The sequence below is a fragment of the Gavia stellata genome, chromosome 3, assembly GCF_030936135.1.
Source record: "Gavia stellata isolate bGavSte3 chromosome 3, bGavSte3.hap2, whole genome shotgun sequence".
Taxonomy (NCBI): Eukaryota; Metazoa; Chordata; class Aves; order Gaviiformes; family Gaviidae; genus Gavia; species Gavia stellata.
Genome location: NC_082596.1, coordinates 89,912,185 through 89,929,243, shown reverse-complemented (window position 1 = coordinate 89,929,243; position 17,059 = coordinate 89,912,185). Strand labels below are relative to the sequence as shown.

The 17,059-nt window shown below is 38.3% G+C and overlaps 1 protein-coding gene across 3 annotated transcripts in view; it reads right to left on the bottom strand.

Moving 5' to 3' along the window:
* LOC104258545 (cadherin-6) overlaps positions 1-17,059 on the bottom strand; it is a 46,911-nt gene that overhangs the window by 14,157 nt on the left and 15,695 nt on the right. For 2 of the 3 annotated variants that reach the window (XM_059815691.1, XM_059815692.1), the window contains exons 2-6: positions 9,621-9,915; positions 8,006-8,125; positions 5,785-5,952; positions 4,066-4,253; positions 2,349-2,602 (exon numbers count right to left, since the gene is read on the bottom strand). In XM_059815691.1, the coding sequence (XP_059671674.1) occupies positions 2,349-2,602; positions 4,066-4,253; positions 5,785-5,952; positions 8,006-8,125; positions 9,621-9,915 (1,025 nt within the window). The remainder of the gene's footprint in view (positions 1-2,348; positions 2,603-4,065; positions 4,254-5,784; positions 5,953-8,005; positions 8,126-9,620; positions 9,916-17,059) is intronic. The other variant, XM_059815693.1, reaches the window with a different exon arrangement.

Genomic DNA, 17,059 nt, shown 5'->3' with positions numbered 1-17,059 from the left:
GTTTCATTGTCTTCTGATGTTCAGCAACTTGCTGTCTAATGTAACCACAAGTCAGGAAGATTTGTGGGTCAGGAAGGGATGTGTGTGTGAATTTTTCATAACGCATTTTCATAATGATATTGTGAAGGTTTCCTTTAATGGAAGATCAAAGAGGCTTTCATCTAACAGAATTAAGGCTTGGTTTGTTTAAAAAGAGAAATCTTCACTTGAGTAGAGGAGAAAATGGAAGGTTTTCATTGTAATATCAAGTGTCTAAAGATTTTATTTTTAACCATCAAGAAAAATTGACAAGTGAAAAAGTGACAAGTCATATATATACAGTCTAATTGCATCTTCCCCAAAGCTCAGAGTGAAAATCGGAGTTAGCATCTCTCTACTGCATGACAGAAAAAAAAATCACCCTGTCAAAAAGATGCAGACTCAACCCATGCCCCTAAATTCTAGGAGATACCCAAGATATTAGCACCATAAAATTACATTTATTGCAAGCTAACATCTCTCAGGCTACTGCTCTCTGCTGATTTCCTTCCCCTCTTACTGATTTTCATGTTTCTTCTTGCTGTGTTTATTTCTATTACTTGAACCTCTTCCTCATTTTTCTTTTTCTTCTCCTTTCACTTTGATTGTTGCATGCTATTAGAGTAAAAAGGAGACAAGTTTTCTGCTGCACTGCATCAATTTTGACACCTCTGCTAAATTTTGCTCAATAATTATCTGATACTTTAATATGCAAAGTACCTATACTGTATTAAAGAACGGCCCTCTGAAAGATAGGTAAGTTTTAGCACACACATTCAATTAATAGAAAAGAGCCAGTAGGCAGTACTCAGCAATGAACAGCATAATCCCTATCCACTGTAAATCACTTATAATCAGGAGCTGGTGCTGGTGTGAAATGCAAATCGTTGTAGTTATCACCACAGGGAAGCAGAGGGAAGGAGGGAAGCACTCCCCTCACTCTCCAGTGCCATTAGATACAAAAAAGCAGGTTCATATGAAGACTGCAAGGGGCCTGAGTGTCACCCCAACTAAGTTTTCATCTTCATGCTAGCATGCCCATGAAGACATGCTATAGAAGATGTTCGTTCTGTCTCTGGGCTTCACCAAAGTCAGCAAAATGTTATGTTGCTCTTTAAGCTACTATGCTCTGCTAGTCTAGAGCTCCATATAATTGTTGCATGTTGTGATATAAATGAAAGCAAACCTTAATTAAAATTAGAAGGCTTAGTCTTGAACAGGAATTCATGTGCAGGGCATTGCATGTAAACTGAAGACAGAGAGGGTTTCTGCCAGAAATGTTTTAGATTTAGTTTCTTCATCTAGGAAATTAAGATGATAATATTTACTCCTCTCACAAGATGAGCTGAGAGCTTAAAACTTACTCATGCCTCATAAACATAGTAAGATATCTTGATGAAAGATAGTTGTTTGCAGAAGTGCAAAGTATTAATGGATTGGTTTTTTATTAAACCTGCATTGTTCTATTTTGATCTTAAGACTATTGCATTTCCAAGGTGCCCAACCCAGAGACATGCTGAAAATTGACCTGGATTTAGTGTTGCTATATTTTTCATTTCCTCCTCTTACTGCCTTGTCAGTAGCAATGAACTTTAATTAAAGCACACAACTATTTAGAAGTTCTTTTATACTCTATCCAATATGACTTAAGTACTTCAGTATGTTTTCAAATGTACTGAAAAAATGTACCTATTAATCTACAAAAAATGAAGGCTTAGGTTTAGCTACTCCAACCTTAACATTTCCTCCACTTCCTCTAAGATTAGTTTATTGATTCATGGCAAGCGTAATTTGTGAAGTCTGTGAGACTGATTCTTATCTTACTAACCTTACACTGATACAAGTGAGATCAGAGTCTGTGTGTGCACATGAGCTGCTTTTAAGACATTTCTACTTGCAGTTTAGAGAAGGTAAATGTGACCTCTGTTAATCAGGTCTGGACAGATGGGAGAAGAAAGGGCTGCTAAATCACTCCCCCTATCATATAGCCAAGAGGATGCACTGCACTGGAAAATGTTAAAGGTGGAAGGAGAACACTAACATCTTAGTGCTCTTTTTGCAGTAAATTCTTCCATGGTAGAAATAACCACAAACATTAGTTACTGAAGAGGATAGGATGTAATTCAAGATGCAAGGGTCATGCAAACACAATCACACATACCTAGATATGCTCAAGCGTGAGAGATCATTTACCATCTATAATACTCCATATTTAAGCATACCTGAACATTTTCATTGTTAAAAGTGATTTTTTTTTGTGTGCTGACATGAAAAAAGCAAAATTAAAGCTGTAAAAAATTTACGCACAAGCTGAAATAGTCTGTGCTTACTTGACAGGGTTCTTGGCAGCATCTGGATCCTGAGCAGTTACTGTTCCTATTACACTGTTTATTGGAACATCTTCTTTCACTTCCATTATGTATGCTGGTCTGCTGAACATAGGGGGTTCATCTACATCCTCCACCTGAATTCTGACTGTAGCCGAGTCCTTGAATGGCCCCAGGTAGAGGAATCGAGGGTCCACGTGAGTATTGGTAGCTTCCACTTTCAGAATATACAGGTTTTTATTTTCGAAATCCAGTGCCTGGGAAGAGAGAAAAAAAAAGTTTGAGAGGTCTGTGGGGATTGTTGTGGCTTGCAGCCAGATGAGCCAAATGAATGGGGGGGTGTCATGGAGACACCTGTGCTAGATAGCAAGAGACTGAACTGGAATTAAAATGCCAGCAGATGGGAGAAAGACAGGGCTTTAAGCTACTGATGATACGGTACAGAAAAAAACACTTTTTCAGGGAATTCTATGCCTGGAACTCCTAAACACCAATTAATCTTTCCTTCTCAAATAGTCTTAACTCTTCATGCCTTTTTTTCTGTCACTTTTGGCATTTTGATGTTTTCTTGTCTATTCCTTGCCCCTAAGCACCACACAGTAAAGGGAGGAAGATATTTCTAGGATCTGCTTGTTTAAATATTGGCATTCCATCACTGAAACACAACACTGTGACATCTAGTGTCTCGACATCCAGAACCACCATCAAGGAAAACATGATTTTATGATAGGCTATGACTATATCACATGCTGTTAGAAGTATGAAGAAGCAGCATTTATCGACTCTTTGTTACAGTACTTAGAGAAATGTGGGGAGAGTGTAGTCACCCCGTTTTTCCATTATGTTGTAGAACATTCACAGCTTCTGCCAGCAACAGACAGAAATGCAAACAGAGTTAGACTGATATCATAATCAGCCCCTGGAAGGCATCTCCTAAAAAACAAGTAATGACAGGTGTCGTACTGATATCAACAAGCAAGTGCATGTTCAGAAAAATCTACACAATGTCTATCTAGTGATGACTGAACTTGAATTGATGGAGGATGATATCTGTAACCTTATCAAGCTTGCCTGATAACCCAGTGTAAACAATATTTCTCAAACCTTTTCTGACAGCCAATGTGCAACTTAGTAGATGATGTCCGTTCTGATCCAGCAAGGCCCTGTGATTTTCTTTCTAAAGCAAAAGCATGCTGATGGATTTATTAATTACATTTTCACAAAATGTGAGTCAAAAGATATTTGTCTATGTACTTTAATACATTATAGCTATACAATTCAGCACTTTCTGATAGTGCAAAATAGGCAATGTGATACCGATTATTTCTGTGGTCTTAACACAGCACCTTCTAGTAAGTGAACAAATACTGGAAGCATCATAGGGAGAAAATCACAGTTGGATGGTGGTGTCTCCTTGAGTTATTCTGTGAGTATGTTCAGACAGTAGAATTTTTTCTCAGTCCTATCCCACTCCCTAGGTTATTTACTCTCTCGCGTCCTTCAAAGTTCGTGCGCATTGGTTTAGTAAAGGAGGGTATAAGAGGAAGGACCCCAATTACTTGTATAAAGGAAACTTTACATGGGAAATGTAGAGATTCCTAATAGGTAGCATTCAAACTAATAACCAACACGTTTCACTAAAAATGGAAAACAAATGTGTGCTAGATAAAATTTTGACTGGTATTTCAGAGGCTGGGATTAAGTGTGTCAAGATGTGTACCTTTTTGACAGTTATAATTCCTTCTTGTGTGTCCTTGTCTGTGGTAATTCCAAACATGTCATATCCATCCCCCTCAGTGATGCTGTACTCAATCTCTGCATTTTCATCCACGTCAGCATCATTAGCTTTTATCCTGCCAACTGGTGAGTTAGGCGGTGTAGACTCAGGAGCTCTGAATTGGTATGTGCCTACAGCAGACAGAGAAGAAAATTTTGTCAGTCAGTCTCATGGTACTTTGGACGCCATCTCTCAGCTCACTGTCTGTGCTGGTCATGCACAGATGAGTTAGCGAGTCTCTGTGTCTTCAGGCCTTCAGCTTCTGCCGTATTTTCATGTGGATAAAAGTAATTTATTTTTCTATCTATTTTCTAGTATGAGGGATGGGCATTTTGTTTTCCTACGTACATGTATCTTTGGCAACATGTGTACCTTTCTAGACATTATCAGGGTCTCTGCTGGCCATATCAAAATTGTATATGAAAAATGTCTTGAGGCCAAAAGACAAATATTAAGAACTGCCAGAGGCCAATGCAGCTTAGTAACACTAAAACCAAATCCAGCCAAGTGCCTATTAATGATGTGCTACATTGAATTCTCCTCTGAAAAAACTCTACTTGGGGAATGTTGGCATTATGAAGCTGTATCTTTGGCTTTTATATTAGACACTTAGGTCCAGAGATGTATAATTAACTCATTGGAGGCAGAGTGCTATATTTTCTCTTAAGATGCTCTAGTTTAAATGGAAATATTTTGCCCACAGCTAAGAACAGACTTTGAACTTAAATGACAAGTTGCTTCCAATAACTTTCCCAGTGACTTAACTGCCAAGGCTTGCTGATTTGTCTGATAGTATCTGCAATTATTTTCTCTAACAGCTGCTCTTGACTTTGACACACACTGACACTGTGATACACACACATCACACACAGAGCAGTGGTTAGACAAAGCAAAAAAGAAGAAAAGAGAAAGAAGGAATAAAAGAAAGAAAGAGAGAAGGAAGGAAAGAGAGGGAAAGAGAAGTGGATGAAAGCTGAATTACTTTGAATCATTTATGACCATGACTGGTCATTAACAGAAATTACTTTCTAAGAGATCTGGCTCAAGTAATTCCCTTAAATATCACACAGATATCTACCAAATGATGGGAGACAGGGGAAGGAAAATAGGCAGAAATATCTGGTATATTTATGTACGTGCTTTTGTTTCTGTAAGCAAAGAATATAGGAAAATTTGTTGAGCCAAATGCTTCCTGGGTGTAAGTATTCATTTTGATAGAATGGGAATAGATAGAATTTTGCACTTGGGATCATTTTACGTACTTACAACAAATATGTTTCAAAACTTAAATATGTTACATTAGAACAGGTATCTTAAAACACAGTCAATGACAAGGTCTAATAGAAATAATATTGATCAAGACTATAGATTATATCAGTCGAAGCTATTTAATGGGTAGGAGAAATAATGTTTCTGTACATTAATTCACCTCTCAGACTATCTACTGCAGTTGGAGTAAAAATATTAAAGATATGTTTCCCAGTTATTGCAGTTAACCTTAGCATGATCCTGTTGCTTGCTTGTGTGTTGTCTTTTTCTTTCTTAAAGGAAATCTGATACTCAGTAAGTTCATGACAGCAGAAACAATATCTGAGGTGAAAAAAAAATAAATCAATTTTTGTCCATTTTACTGTAAAGACATAAAATACAAATATTCCATACTCTGGGGGAAGCGAGGCGGATTGTCGTTTACGTCAGTCAATGTGATGTTCACGGTGGTGGTTCCTGATAATCCACCCATCTGGCCTCCCATGTCCTTAGCCTGGATGACCACTTGGTATTGCTCCCTGTTTTCACGGTCCATGTTTAGTAAAGCAGTTTTAATAATGCCTGAAAACATGAAAATTAAAGAGGGGAAATTCACAAGTAAGGTACTGACTTTGATGGAAATTCTTATTAAAAAACCCCCACAGCCTAAAGAACAAAACAATCTCTGTGTAATAAGTAAACTTTGCCCAGTACAAATATTTACTGATATGAGATGGCACATTAAATTACAGACTTGTCATATCATATCTCAGGCTGCTGCCTATGTGACAGACACAATATTAGTGGCATCCCCAGAAAGATGTTCTACCTATTTGTGAGCAGTGTTATTTTACATAACTATTTACCCCCTTTCAGTTCCATGCTAAAGTCTCTCACTGAACTGGAAAAAGGCTCTGTGTTCATTATAATGTGCTCCATCTTTTCTCTCCTGTTCTGTCAATATTTTTATTTTGATAGACGTGGTAATAAAAAAAAAAGCTAACTTCTGGAAGACATCATTAAAGAGGCAGTAAAACAACATTAAATGTGAGAAGAGAAATTAATTAAGAAAATTGTGAGCGTCCAAGCATGCCCAAGTATATACATTTCTATTTAGACATTGATTGAAATGATTTTGTCAGTAACTTCCTTCTTCAAAGGCACAAATACCAGTTCTGAGGCCAACTCCTATTCAAATTCAATCACTCAGATTTACCATGAAGCAAAATGTTTGCATTCTTACTGGGTATCTTAAGGTTAAGAACTGACTCCTTTGTAGGCAAAAGGAGTGAAATTCAAGTACTGAAATGCATGGCAAAATTCACAGCAGCTTCAACAGAGACTTATTTCACTCTAGGAGTTTTGCAATTGATTTCCGTGGCAGGAAGATCAAGCCTGTGGTTTACCTTGCTTCCCCTCTGTGCCCCATACAATCCTCCTGCTAAAAGATTATTACTGGTGAACTCCCAGCTACATTATCCTTATTATAACACTAGATACAGAGCACATAGTGTACTGTCCAAGTCAGAATGAGTGCATCAATGCAAAAATCCTTGCTTGCAGTATCCAATACCTTACGCTTTAAAGGAAGCTCCCTTTGATCTTGGCTCTCCCTCTTTTCAGAATTATGTACATTTTTTAACCTCAGCTTTTTCTTTGAGACATCTAATCTCTCCCTCCTTTTCCCTGCCTGAGTCTCTAAGATTTGTTTAAGAAATAACGTTAAAACCTGATTAATTGTCTGGGATAATCCATTCCTTTCCTGTAAGGATGCTGAGGAGAAACGATTTCTCTAGCTTTCAGCAACCTATCACAATGGAAGTTCCCATTTAAGGAGTTTCTTGAGATCCTTTGTTTCTCGTTGGAAAAGTTTGTTATAAATCTTAGGAAGAGACTATCTATGTAGTCAGATAGTCAATGGTACAGCAGATTCAGTCAGCCAGAATTCATATGTTTTACATGCACAAGTTCCAAAGCTGTCTCTTATTCAGCCCATAAAAAATTCCAGTCACTGTGTATAATTTAAACATCTTCCAAAAACAGAACACAGAATTTTCAGATTCTATTTGTGATCTTCTAGTGTAGCGCAACAGCCAATTTTACCTCTTCTATCATTATTCTTAATTAAGATTTCTTTCATAAAATTAGCATTAAAGTGATACGTTGCAGATGTACAGAAATTATAATTACTTTAAACAAGTTTTGAAGAAGCAGAAGGAGAAAAAAAAAAAAAAAAACCACCTGAACAAACCCTCAGTTTTAATTTAGCCATTATAAAGATCTATGAGGATTAAGCACTTTCTTCCACGCCCACCTGTTTCTCATTTTCTTCTAAAAACCAACCTATTTGGTTTAATTTAAGCATCTATGGCAGTCTCTGTACCCACTGCTTGTTAAAAATGATTGAAAACTGGTTCACATCCAGTACTAATTGTATTTATTAGACTTTGCTGGTAAGATTAAAATACTGTAGGTGTCATGTTTACAGATGTATTGCTCTATTAAGTTTGTCAGATTTTGCACTGAGTAAGATGTAATCTCTTTGAAGTTTTTGTCTAATATGTCCTAGCTTGGCTTAGTATGTCATTTTAAAATAGACATTGTCATAGGATGACAGATAATGATGTCCCCTGACCTGTCTCAGATTCAACAGAGAAATATGGTTGTCCCTGGAGAATGCTATAGACAACTTTAGCACTGTTCCCATATGTAGGATCATCGGCATCAGTTGCGGTGACTTGAACAACAAAGGTACCTGCAATGATAAATTAAAGAAAATAAAAATCCACAGGTTTTTTTTCATGGCCAAGACAGTTTATGATGTAGAAAAAGCATAGTTCAGGTTCAGGTCAAACTTGTGGAAAAAGTTAGAGATATTCTTATTTTGTAGAAGTTTCTCGGTTCATAAAGGGCATAGATACAAAACCAAAATGATGGCTGGCTTATTCTCAGTTCATTAAAATACACAGTTGTTGATTGGATATGTAGAAGCTTCATCATATTTCCTACGAAGAAACCAGAAATACACCCTTCCCCAGATACTGAAGGCATTCAGAATTTGAGTGTAGGTCAAGAATATACTTTTGCAAATTTACTCATGGTTGTAAGGTGTTTGACTTAGGAACGTAAATCTGGTTTTTTGTGTCTTCTAGAGAAAGAAATGGTGTTGAATCCTAGGTAAAGTGTTAACAAACATAAAAAATGAGCTTAGGTTTTAGCATTTAAAAGAGATTTGTGAATAAAGTATTCACTTCACATATTAAAATGTGAATATTAGGTTCTCTCTTCACCAGATGAGGTTTTATCCATGTGACAAGTCCCATGAATGAGAGGAGAGAGTATGCCCCAAAGTCTTTATTTTCATATTGCTTGAGCTTTATTTTAATCTCGTTCTTGATTATGATTAATTAATGATTCTCTCCCTGGATATTATTTCAGATTAGAAATGTGCTTCTTGCAGTTTAACCATCTATCGCTCTCTGACAAAGAAATCAAAATGACCTCCTTAAGAATCAGAGACAAAGAATCAAAACCTGTCAACTTTTCTGGAAAAGGTCCAATCTTAAAATCATATTTCAAGGAAGTTATTTTCTTTTATTGATTGATTTTTACAGCTTGATACATTTGAAATCAATAGAAGGATTCCAATGGACTTCCGTGGACTTTGGAGCTTTTTTCTTTTGCATGAAAAGAGCAACAAAGGTCATAGGAAGTTAAAGGCATATCTCAGAATCAGTGATGAGTTGACTCAGGTGACCGTTTTTGCTTCTGAAGTGTGTACAACCACTTCTGCACCTGCCCTTTTCCATTTTTTTTTACCCTCCTGAACTAAAGAAGGGTTGCTGAAGAGATCTAGGCATGGTATGGACACACTTGGGTGACCACGGATTACTATATTATTACACTGCTACTAAATCATATTAACAAAGCACATTAAACTCTTTACAGGTGTCATGTAACACAGCTTAGCTCAGCTCACTTTCAATGTAAGCTAATTTAGATTGTATTAACTTGCATTTTTTGTGGTACAACAGAAGGAGTGGGTTTCACTCAGCTGACATCTCTGATTTCAGCAAACTGTTGTCACTATTTTCCCGGAGTTAGAGCTTTTTTTAAATGGCTGAGATGCTTTTACTTCAGACGCAAACAGTGGATGTCTGTATTCAGTGCCTGTAAACTTTGGGCCCTTCATTAAGTCCACTGAAAGAACCCAGGCCAGACACTGAAATCAATTATTAGTTAGCACCTACCAACATCTGACATTTCAGGAATGCTGGCATTGTAAACATCCTTTGTAAACATTGGCTCGTTGTCATTGATGTCATGGATCTTGATGATGAACTCAGATTCTGGTTCCACTGGTCTTCCAGTCCTTCTGTTTATGGCCTGGGCACGCAGTATATATACAGGCTTTTCTTCCCTGTCTAGTCTCTTTGTGGCCTGGATGTCACCAGTGTTTTCATTGATAATGAAAAGGTCTCCTGCTCCATCTCCAGAAAGGATGTACTTAAGTGATCCATCTCCTTTATCCTGGTCTGAATGCAGCTGGTGGTGAAATGGGAATAAAAAAAAGAAAGGAAAATAAGTAATTGGGACACAATTCTAGATACTTTAACTGATACCATGATACATGCTTTGATATTATTAATACCCAGCCAGAAGGATGTACACTGCTTTTGGGAAATGAGATGATACCACAGTAGAAGCAGTGAATTGATAGAGTTGTGTCTTGATGTTGGAATTTAAATGGTCTGAAATATCGTAAGAAATTGCCTGAGGAAAAGCATGAACTGAAGCTGCATATCGCTTTCCCAAGCTAAAGCATACATCAGTCAGATCTAAATGCTAGTGGCTTAGGTGGAATCCTAGGAATAGGTAGAACAGTGAGATTCTACAGTGAAAAAACATTGGATTAAGGAATTGCAGTAAGCAGGAATTAAAAAGTGGCCAGGCCAGACACTTCTTGAGTTTAAATTCTGGATGCTCTGCTCTTGTGCCTCATGAACATTATGTAATATACTACACAGTGCACAACATAATAACATACTAAATACATACACAACTAGCAGATAAATACATGCATTCACAGATGTGGCAAACTAAGAGCAGAGGTAGGCAGGCATACTAGACCATTCCAGCATTGGCAATGAAGAGAACAGTTGCCTTATCCAAAGGGACATGGACTAAGCTGAAACATGGTGAGGGCAGGGGAAAGAAGAGAATGATTGTAATTAGCATACAAAGCATGAGCTGCCCAGACAATCATCTTTTTTTCCCAGGAGATTTCCACGTCTCTTGAAATGCTGCTTAGCACACACACAAGGTATGACCAATTATATCATACTCTCATGGCTGTTCCTTTGATAAAGGCTTATTTATTCCTCCTGGACTTAAAATCAAGGCTAATCATCTACAATTTATTTTGTTGTTATATTAGAGAAAATCAAAATTAAAAAAAATATGAAACATTAAAAAGGCTTCTAAAGTCAGGGCATAGGTGATGAAATTCATGGGAAAAAATGAATTTATTAGGTAGCAGATTCCTGGAAATTGTTGATTAAACAGAAAAGACATGTTTATGAGTCAGGAGAGCTGGACTGTCTCAACCAGCTCTTTGCTTCTCTTTTCCTGCATACAAGTTAGAAAAAAAATACCTAGTTGACTATGTGGCAAAGTACTTAGCTGGATGGCATGTTTTGCAGAACAGAAAAGATTTGTAGTTTGAAAGAATATGGAAAATTTTCACATAGACTTTACCAATGCCTGGCAATGCCCCTACCATGCTGGAAGGGCAGCCTTCAGCATGACCATATGGTCAATATTTCGGGCTTCCTCCAAATTTCTGCCCATATCAGTGCTATGCTGGCAGCATACTGACAACCCGCTTGGTGGCACAGTGCTCCACCATGTGCACTTATGCCCGTGGTTCCCACAGAAAGCATGCTCCATGCAACAAGTCTGCCTTTAAGAGCAAAAGTCTTTGTCACAACACATTCCAAAAGTGTCCAATAGTACAAATATCAGAACTGTAGCATGTTTAGTTGTTAGCAGATATGCTGAAACACTCTTCTTAATTTTCTCCTTCAGGAAGAAAATGGGCATTTCATGTAATTTTTGGAGAGAGTCCTTTCTCATGATAATAAGAATACCATTAAGTGGCTTGTATGCAGAATTTTTCATAGGTGGATTTGAAAACCCCTCACAAAAGCAGTCACTAGCATTTGCTCTGGTTTTTTGGATAACAAAGTAGAAACTTGAAGTTTCTCAGAAGGCTAGTCTTGGAATCTGGACTAGAGCTCAGGTGTCCTGAGTCCCATTCAGTTGGCCAATACACTCAGGCATAGGGCCTAGAGGAATTATACGATTTACTAGATATAACCTCAGCCTCTGACAAATATCTGTTTGACCTGCTTCTTAAGAAGTCAGACTAGAAGTCTACTGCGGGAAGTAATTTCAATAGGATATTTGAGTATAATTTTCCTCAAAGGCAACCTGCAACAGAAAAGACATGAAAATAATTTTGTCTTTAAAACTGTGTATTTTTAATTATTGTTTCACATCAAAAATTCAACTTTTGTTTGCCTTGAAAGCCTCTTTAGCTTTTCATAGTGGCACAAAAACAGCCCTTGGTAACAAACTATCATTAATTCATATGAATCATGTAATAGTGCTGTTGTGAGACTTATTACAGGCTGAACTCCCAAACTTATTTTTATCATTATTTTAATTAAACCTGGTTTCAATGAACAAGGCATCAAAAAAAAGGTCAAGCTGGAAAAGGTGTTGGAACCACTAGGAATTGTCTTCCATAATATTCTTTACTTAGCTCAGACCACCTAAAGAGCTAAAAATGGAAACTTGTGTGATTTTTTTCAAGCCCATAGTTTATGAAATTCCACTCCTTCTCCACAATTAATCCACCTGTGTAGGATCGACTGTGACTTTGGATATCAAGACAAACTATATCTCAGTGTAATGACTCATCAATATTGAGAATGAGGTGATCTTCAATCAAAGGTTCAATCTCTAGCCCTTCAGCAAAAGCACTAACTTTTCAAAATAAACATTCCCTCTGACAAGATCCTTTCCAGCTTCAATACCTTTAGTTTTACAACTTTCCTAAGGCATGACAGAACAAACTAAGTGCTCAGCTGGCCGGGCTGTATGTGGATTATTTACTGTGAGAGTGAGACCTGGGGGAGGTCATGTCCTACGTACTGGTGTATATTACGTAGATCTAAGGCTGGCTGAGTGCCTGCTCTTCAAACCAACAGCGAACTTACTTACAGTGTGTCACCATGTGTGGCCTCAAGAACCCGGTTCACACAGGGTCTCAACAGGTATGATTACAATCTGTTTGATTTCAGTAAACTAGGATAGTTCTCTAGCTGCTTTTTATCAGGGTTTTTGTGGGATAGGCCTATATCACAACACCAGCGTCAACTGCTTAATAGCTGAGCCAAAATGGTTTGGATTTTGTTCCCTTCTTTTCAGAAAAAAATTTTTGGTTTTATATATTAGAAAAAACAAGCAGGTCTCTAGAAAAGTTTCTCGTAGATGATAAATTTGTGTAAATTTCTGAGGAAAATACCCGAAAAACCTGATTTATTATTTTAGATTAAGTTACCTGTCCTTGACTGTTTGCTTGGTAGAAAAGTTTTATCCAGGCAAAGACAATAATCTGTTTTATTTTTTCTTAAGTGTCAGTTTATCTTGGAAGCAATATTTTGTCTGTGTGACCTATATGAAGGGGGAAATTGCTATTGTAACCAGGTTAAAAAAAAAAATTGGGAATAAAATTAAAGGAGAAACAAATGGTGCAAGTTGAGGCCAAAAGAAGGGCCTGGAGGCAAGATGCACTTAAAAATACAGTTGATGGTTTTGTATATAAAACTTAACACCAATGCTGGGTTATGAGGTTGAAATGAGTAGTAGTAACAACCCCCACTTTCCTTTTAAGTTGAAGTTATTTTTCACTACCCAGATACCTCATTACAAAGGAAGTTTGCTGTGATGAGATATGTGTATAAATTATACTGCAGATGCTTTTAGCAGGACTCATCCTAGCCAATGCAAGATATTACAGCTTCACTTTGTGTGCTAACCCGCGTTGCAAAAGAGTGTCCATTATCCTCTGCATAAAGTTGGTCAGATAAATGGGCCATGGCAGATAGTCATGGGATAGAATAAAATGTCTTGGGACACAGTGCTCATGTCATCTGGGCTGTATCATATTACCATTCCTCAAGACAAAATTACTTCAGCCAAAGTTTTTTAGGACTTCACGTAATGGTAGATTTTTTATTTCCGTAGGAACTCAGTGTTACTCAATGGCATTCGTTTCAATTGGTGACTGAACTGAGCAATACCCCAAAGGTAAGCAAAATTGTGAAGAAGTAAGTCTATGCAATAAAAACTAAATGTGTCAGCAATTGCACTGTATTAATATTACAGTAAATTGATTCATTCAGAATCTAATCTGGACACTTTTGTGAAATCGTCCATCAATCACTGGCTAAGGCTGAGGATGAACGACAAATTAAAGATTTTACTATGCCCTAGGCATACTTTTACTCATTTTACTTTAATACCACTGTTAAGTGAACCGTCTGGATTGCTTTTAATGACTTACAGTCAGATAAAAACTGTCCAGCCTCTGTCTTTCTTCTGCCCCCCCCAAGCGTCCTGGCTCAAAACATTCAAACACAGCTGCCTGAAAGCAGGGAAGGCTTCATGCCTCCAGGAAAAGGCGTTTAAAGTGCATGCAGGACTGCAGCATTAGCTGCCTTTATTTGACATTCTGCTTGTTGTCACATACATAATTACTTTAAAAGGAGAGTTGTTTTTATTTTCAAATTAGCCACAATCTGGAGTAGCCTCCTCCTCTGCAGTGTCTCTGGCAGAGCCCTTCGAAAACACCAAGGGGGGTGGCAATGGGGTGTCTTCAGCACGACAAAAAAGAAAAGGCAAGTGAAAGCTGTGCTCAAAGTATTTGCACTGTGAGCATTTATTTTTTTTTCTTTCTGGAGTGAATATATTTACAGTGTTTGTGCTCATCTCCAATAGATAGTATTGCTTCACTTTAAACCAACACTCCAGGAAAATTTTACCAGGGTTTTAAAAATTGAGTTGGACCCATGCTACACACACAGGAATTACTTCAGCAAAGCATGTGGGAAGAATTTAAGGGCATCTTTCATGTGCTTTTGCAATAAGACTATAAACTGAAACGGCATGAAAATAGGAGATCCAATTGGCATTAAGCTGTACAATTCATTATTGCCTCTCTCTGGTATTATAAAGTCATGAGCTATACTCCAAAATGTCGGCAGCACTTCCAAAAGAAGCAGTGTTACTGTGTTTGAAGAGAGGTGAAGGGCAGCGGCTCCCCGGGGGGGTGATGGCAGGGCCCGGCAGCCAGGGCCCGTCCCCCCACCCCAGGCAGGAGCGGGGCAGGCGGGGGGCACCCGGGCAGCCCCAGCCCGGGGCATCGGGCACCTCCCTGAGGACAGGGATGGGCCAAGGCCAGGCCGGGACACGGGCCCGGAGGTAGGCCCGGCTGGGCAGGGCCCATGGCCGGGCAGGGCAGGGCTGTGGGGAGCTGGAGATTGGCCCTGCTGCAGCATTGCCGGGGCAGGGGCTGATGGCCCTGGGAGGCTGAAATGGGGTCCCGGGCCATGGGCGGGGGGGGGAGCCCTGGGAGCTGGGCAGGGACAGTCAGGACTGGCAGTACCTCAGGGCCCTTTTCTAACCATGCTAAATTCACCTTGGCATGAAACTGTCTGAAACAGCGGTACCAAAACTGTATAATGAAAGTGAGATTCCGTATATTTCAATAGGTCAAGGCTAAGCAATAACTTTTTTGTGTGTCTAAATGGAATACGTTTGAGAGAAGCGGCTTTCTAGCACGCATATTTGTAACTAGGTTGTACTGAAAATGTACTTTTACAGCTACGGTAATTAAATTCCAAAAAATTGAAATTGCAGACTGTGGATATTCTCCAGAATGAAATAACATCCCTCCTCTACCTCACTCTATAACACTGATTTAAACAGCATAGTTAATCTCATTTATGAAGTGGCTTTAGGTTATGCGAGAGGGCTGTAAATTGCAGTTTAGCTCCCACTAATGTCATATTGCTGGTTATGATACCTGGCAATTTGGTGGGTAAGATGGTTTTCCATCCATCCTACAGACCAAGTTCTGTTTCCTGTTGTGAATAAAACACCCTGCTTGCTGAATTTCAGAGCAATTACTGAACCTTTGCAAAGATCGAAGTCAACTGACCTTGGGATGTACACACTGAACCATCAACCTACAATTATCCAGAAATAAGCTGCCTGTTGCGTCTTATTATTTGTTTGTATTTGTAAGAGGAACTTGCTATTCTGGGGTTGCTGTGGTCAAATTTTTGTCTCCTAACGCAATAATGAAATAGAGACCAATTATTAAAATAATAAGTAGGCAGTTGGTAGGTAGCTAACAAAGAGAATCACGTGTTTACTCTTGGCAGTATTCATAGCACATGATTTTGCTCCAAACTGAATAGATCCAAACAGCAGAGTTCTGTCTAGTAATGAACAAATTCAACCACATATATTGCTTGAGGTTACACAGTGCAATGCTACAGCATTCAGAAAAACTAAAGCATTCAAAATGAAACTGTTCATACTACAATATTGCACACAGTTTCTATTTCAGAATAATAACAACCTTGCACTCTTCCCTGTCTCTTCTGGTGGTCTGTATCCCTATAGCATCAACCAACCTCCTCAATTAATATCATAATCAACACCATTAATATCATCAAATAATCAGCACCAAAGTTTTTACTCCACGTTGTGACTGTGTTAAAAGAAAAATGGCATTGTTTTTGCACATTAAGTAATAAGTATTTATGTTTATTTTGCTGAAGTTTAAGTATAGACTTCTTCCTAATGCACAAAAAATACCCCCAAAACACTATATATGTATTCCAAATACCTACATATACACACTATATCATGTATCATCAGGGCAAATACCTACACAAATAATTTATTTTGAGCCATAAAAGGTCCTTTCTTCTAAAAAGATATTCCTTAAGGTCCACAGCAAGATCCAGCATCACCAGAAATGACAGATTTCCTGTGGATATGTGTGCCATGTTCTTACGGTCTCAGTTATGCTAAGCTCTGGTTCCTTCCATGTTCCACATAACCTCTCTATCTGGCTCACCCCTAAGACAAAGCATCCTGCTCTCTCTCATATCACTTAGCCCACTGCACAGTATTCTATACTTCCTCATCCAGCCCATGTCCTCAAAACAACTTGACTGCAAAATGCTGCTACTTCTTGTGTTCCCTAAATACTGGCTGGAGAAGAGACAGCATGGGCTGTGGTTGGTGGCGGCTTAGATGTGTATTTATGGAACAGCCAGCTGACCAAACAGTCAAGACACAATGTATGTTTATTTGCTTTATGCAGCTACTGTTCTTCCAAACTGTATATAAAATTAATAGTTTTGACACCTTTATTCCTCTATAAAATTTAATTGAATGCGGTTAATGGACTTAAAAATTTTTTAGAGGAGGCCAATGGAGAGAGATAGAGGCTAGAGTGCTGAAGCTAGTTATCTGCTCAGGTCAGATATCTGGAAGGTTATGTCAAGACCTAGGTACCTAGCCTTAGAGACCACTAGTTCAAAAA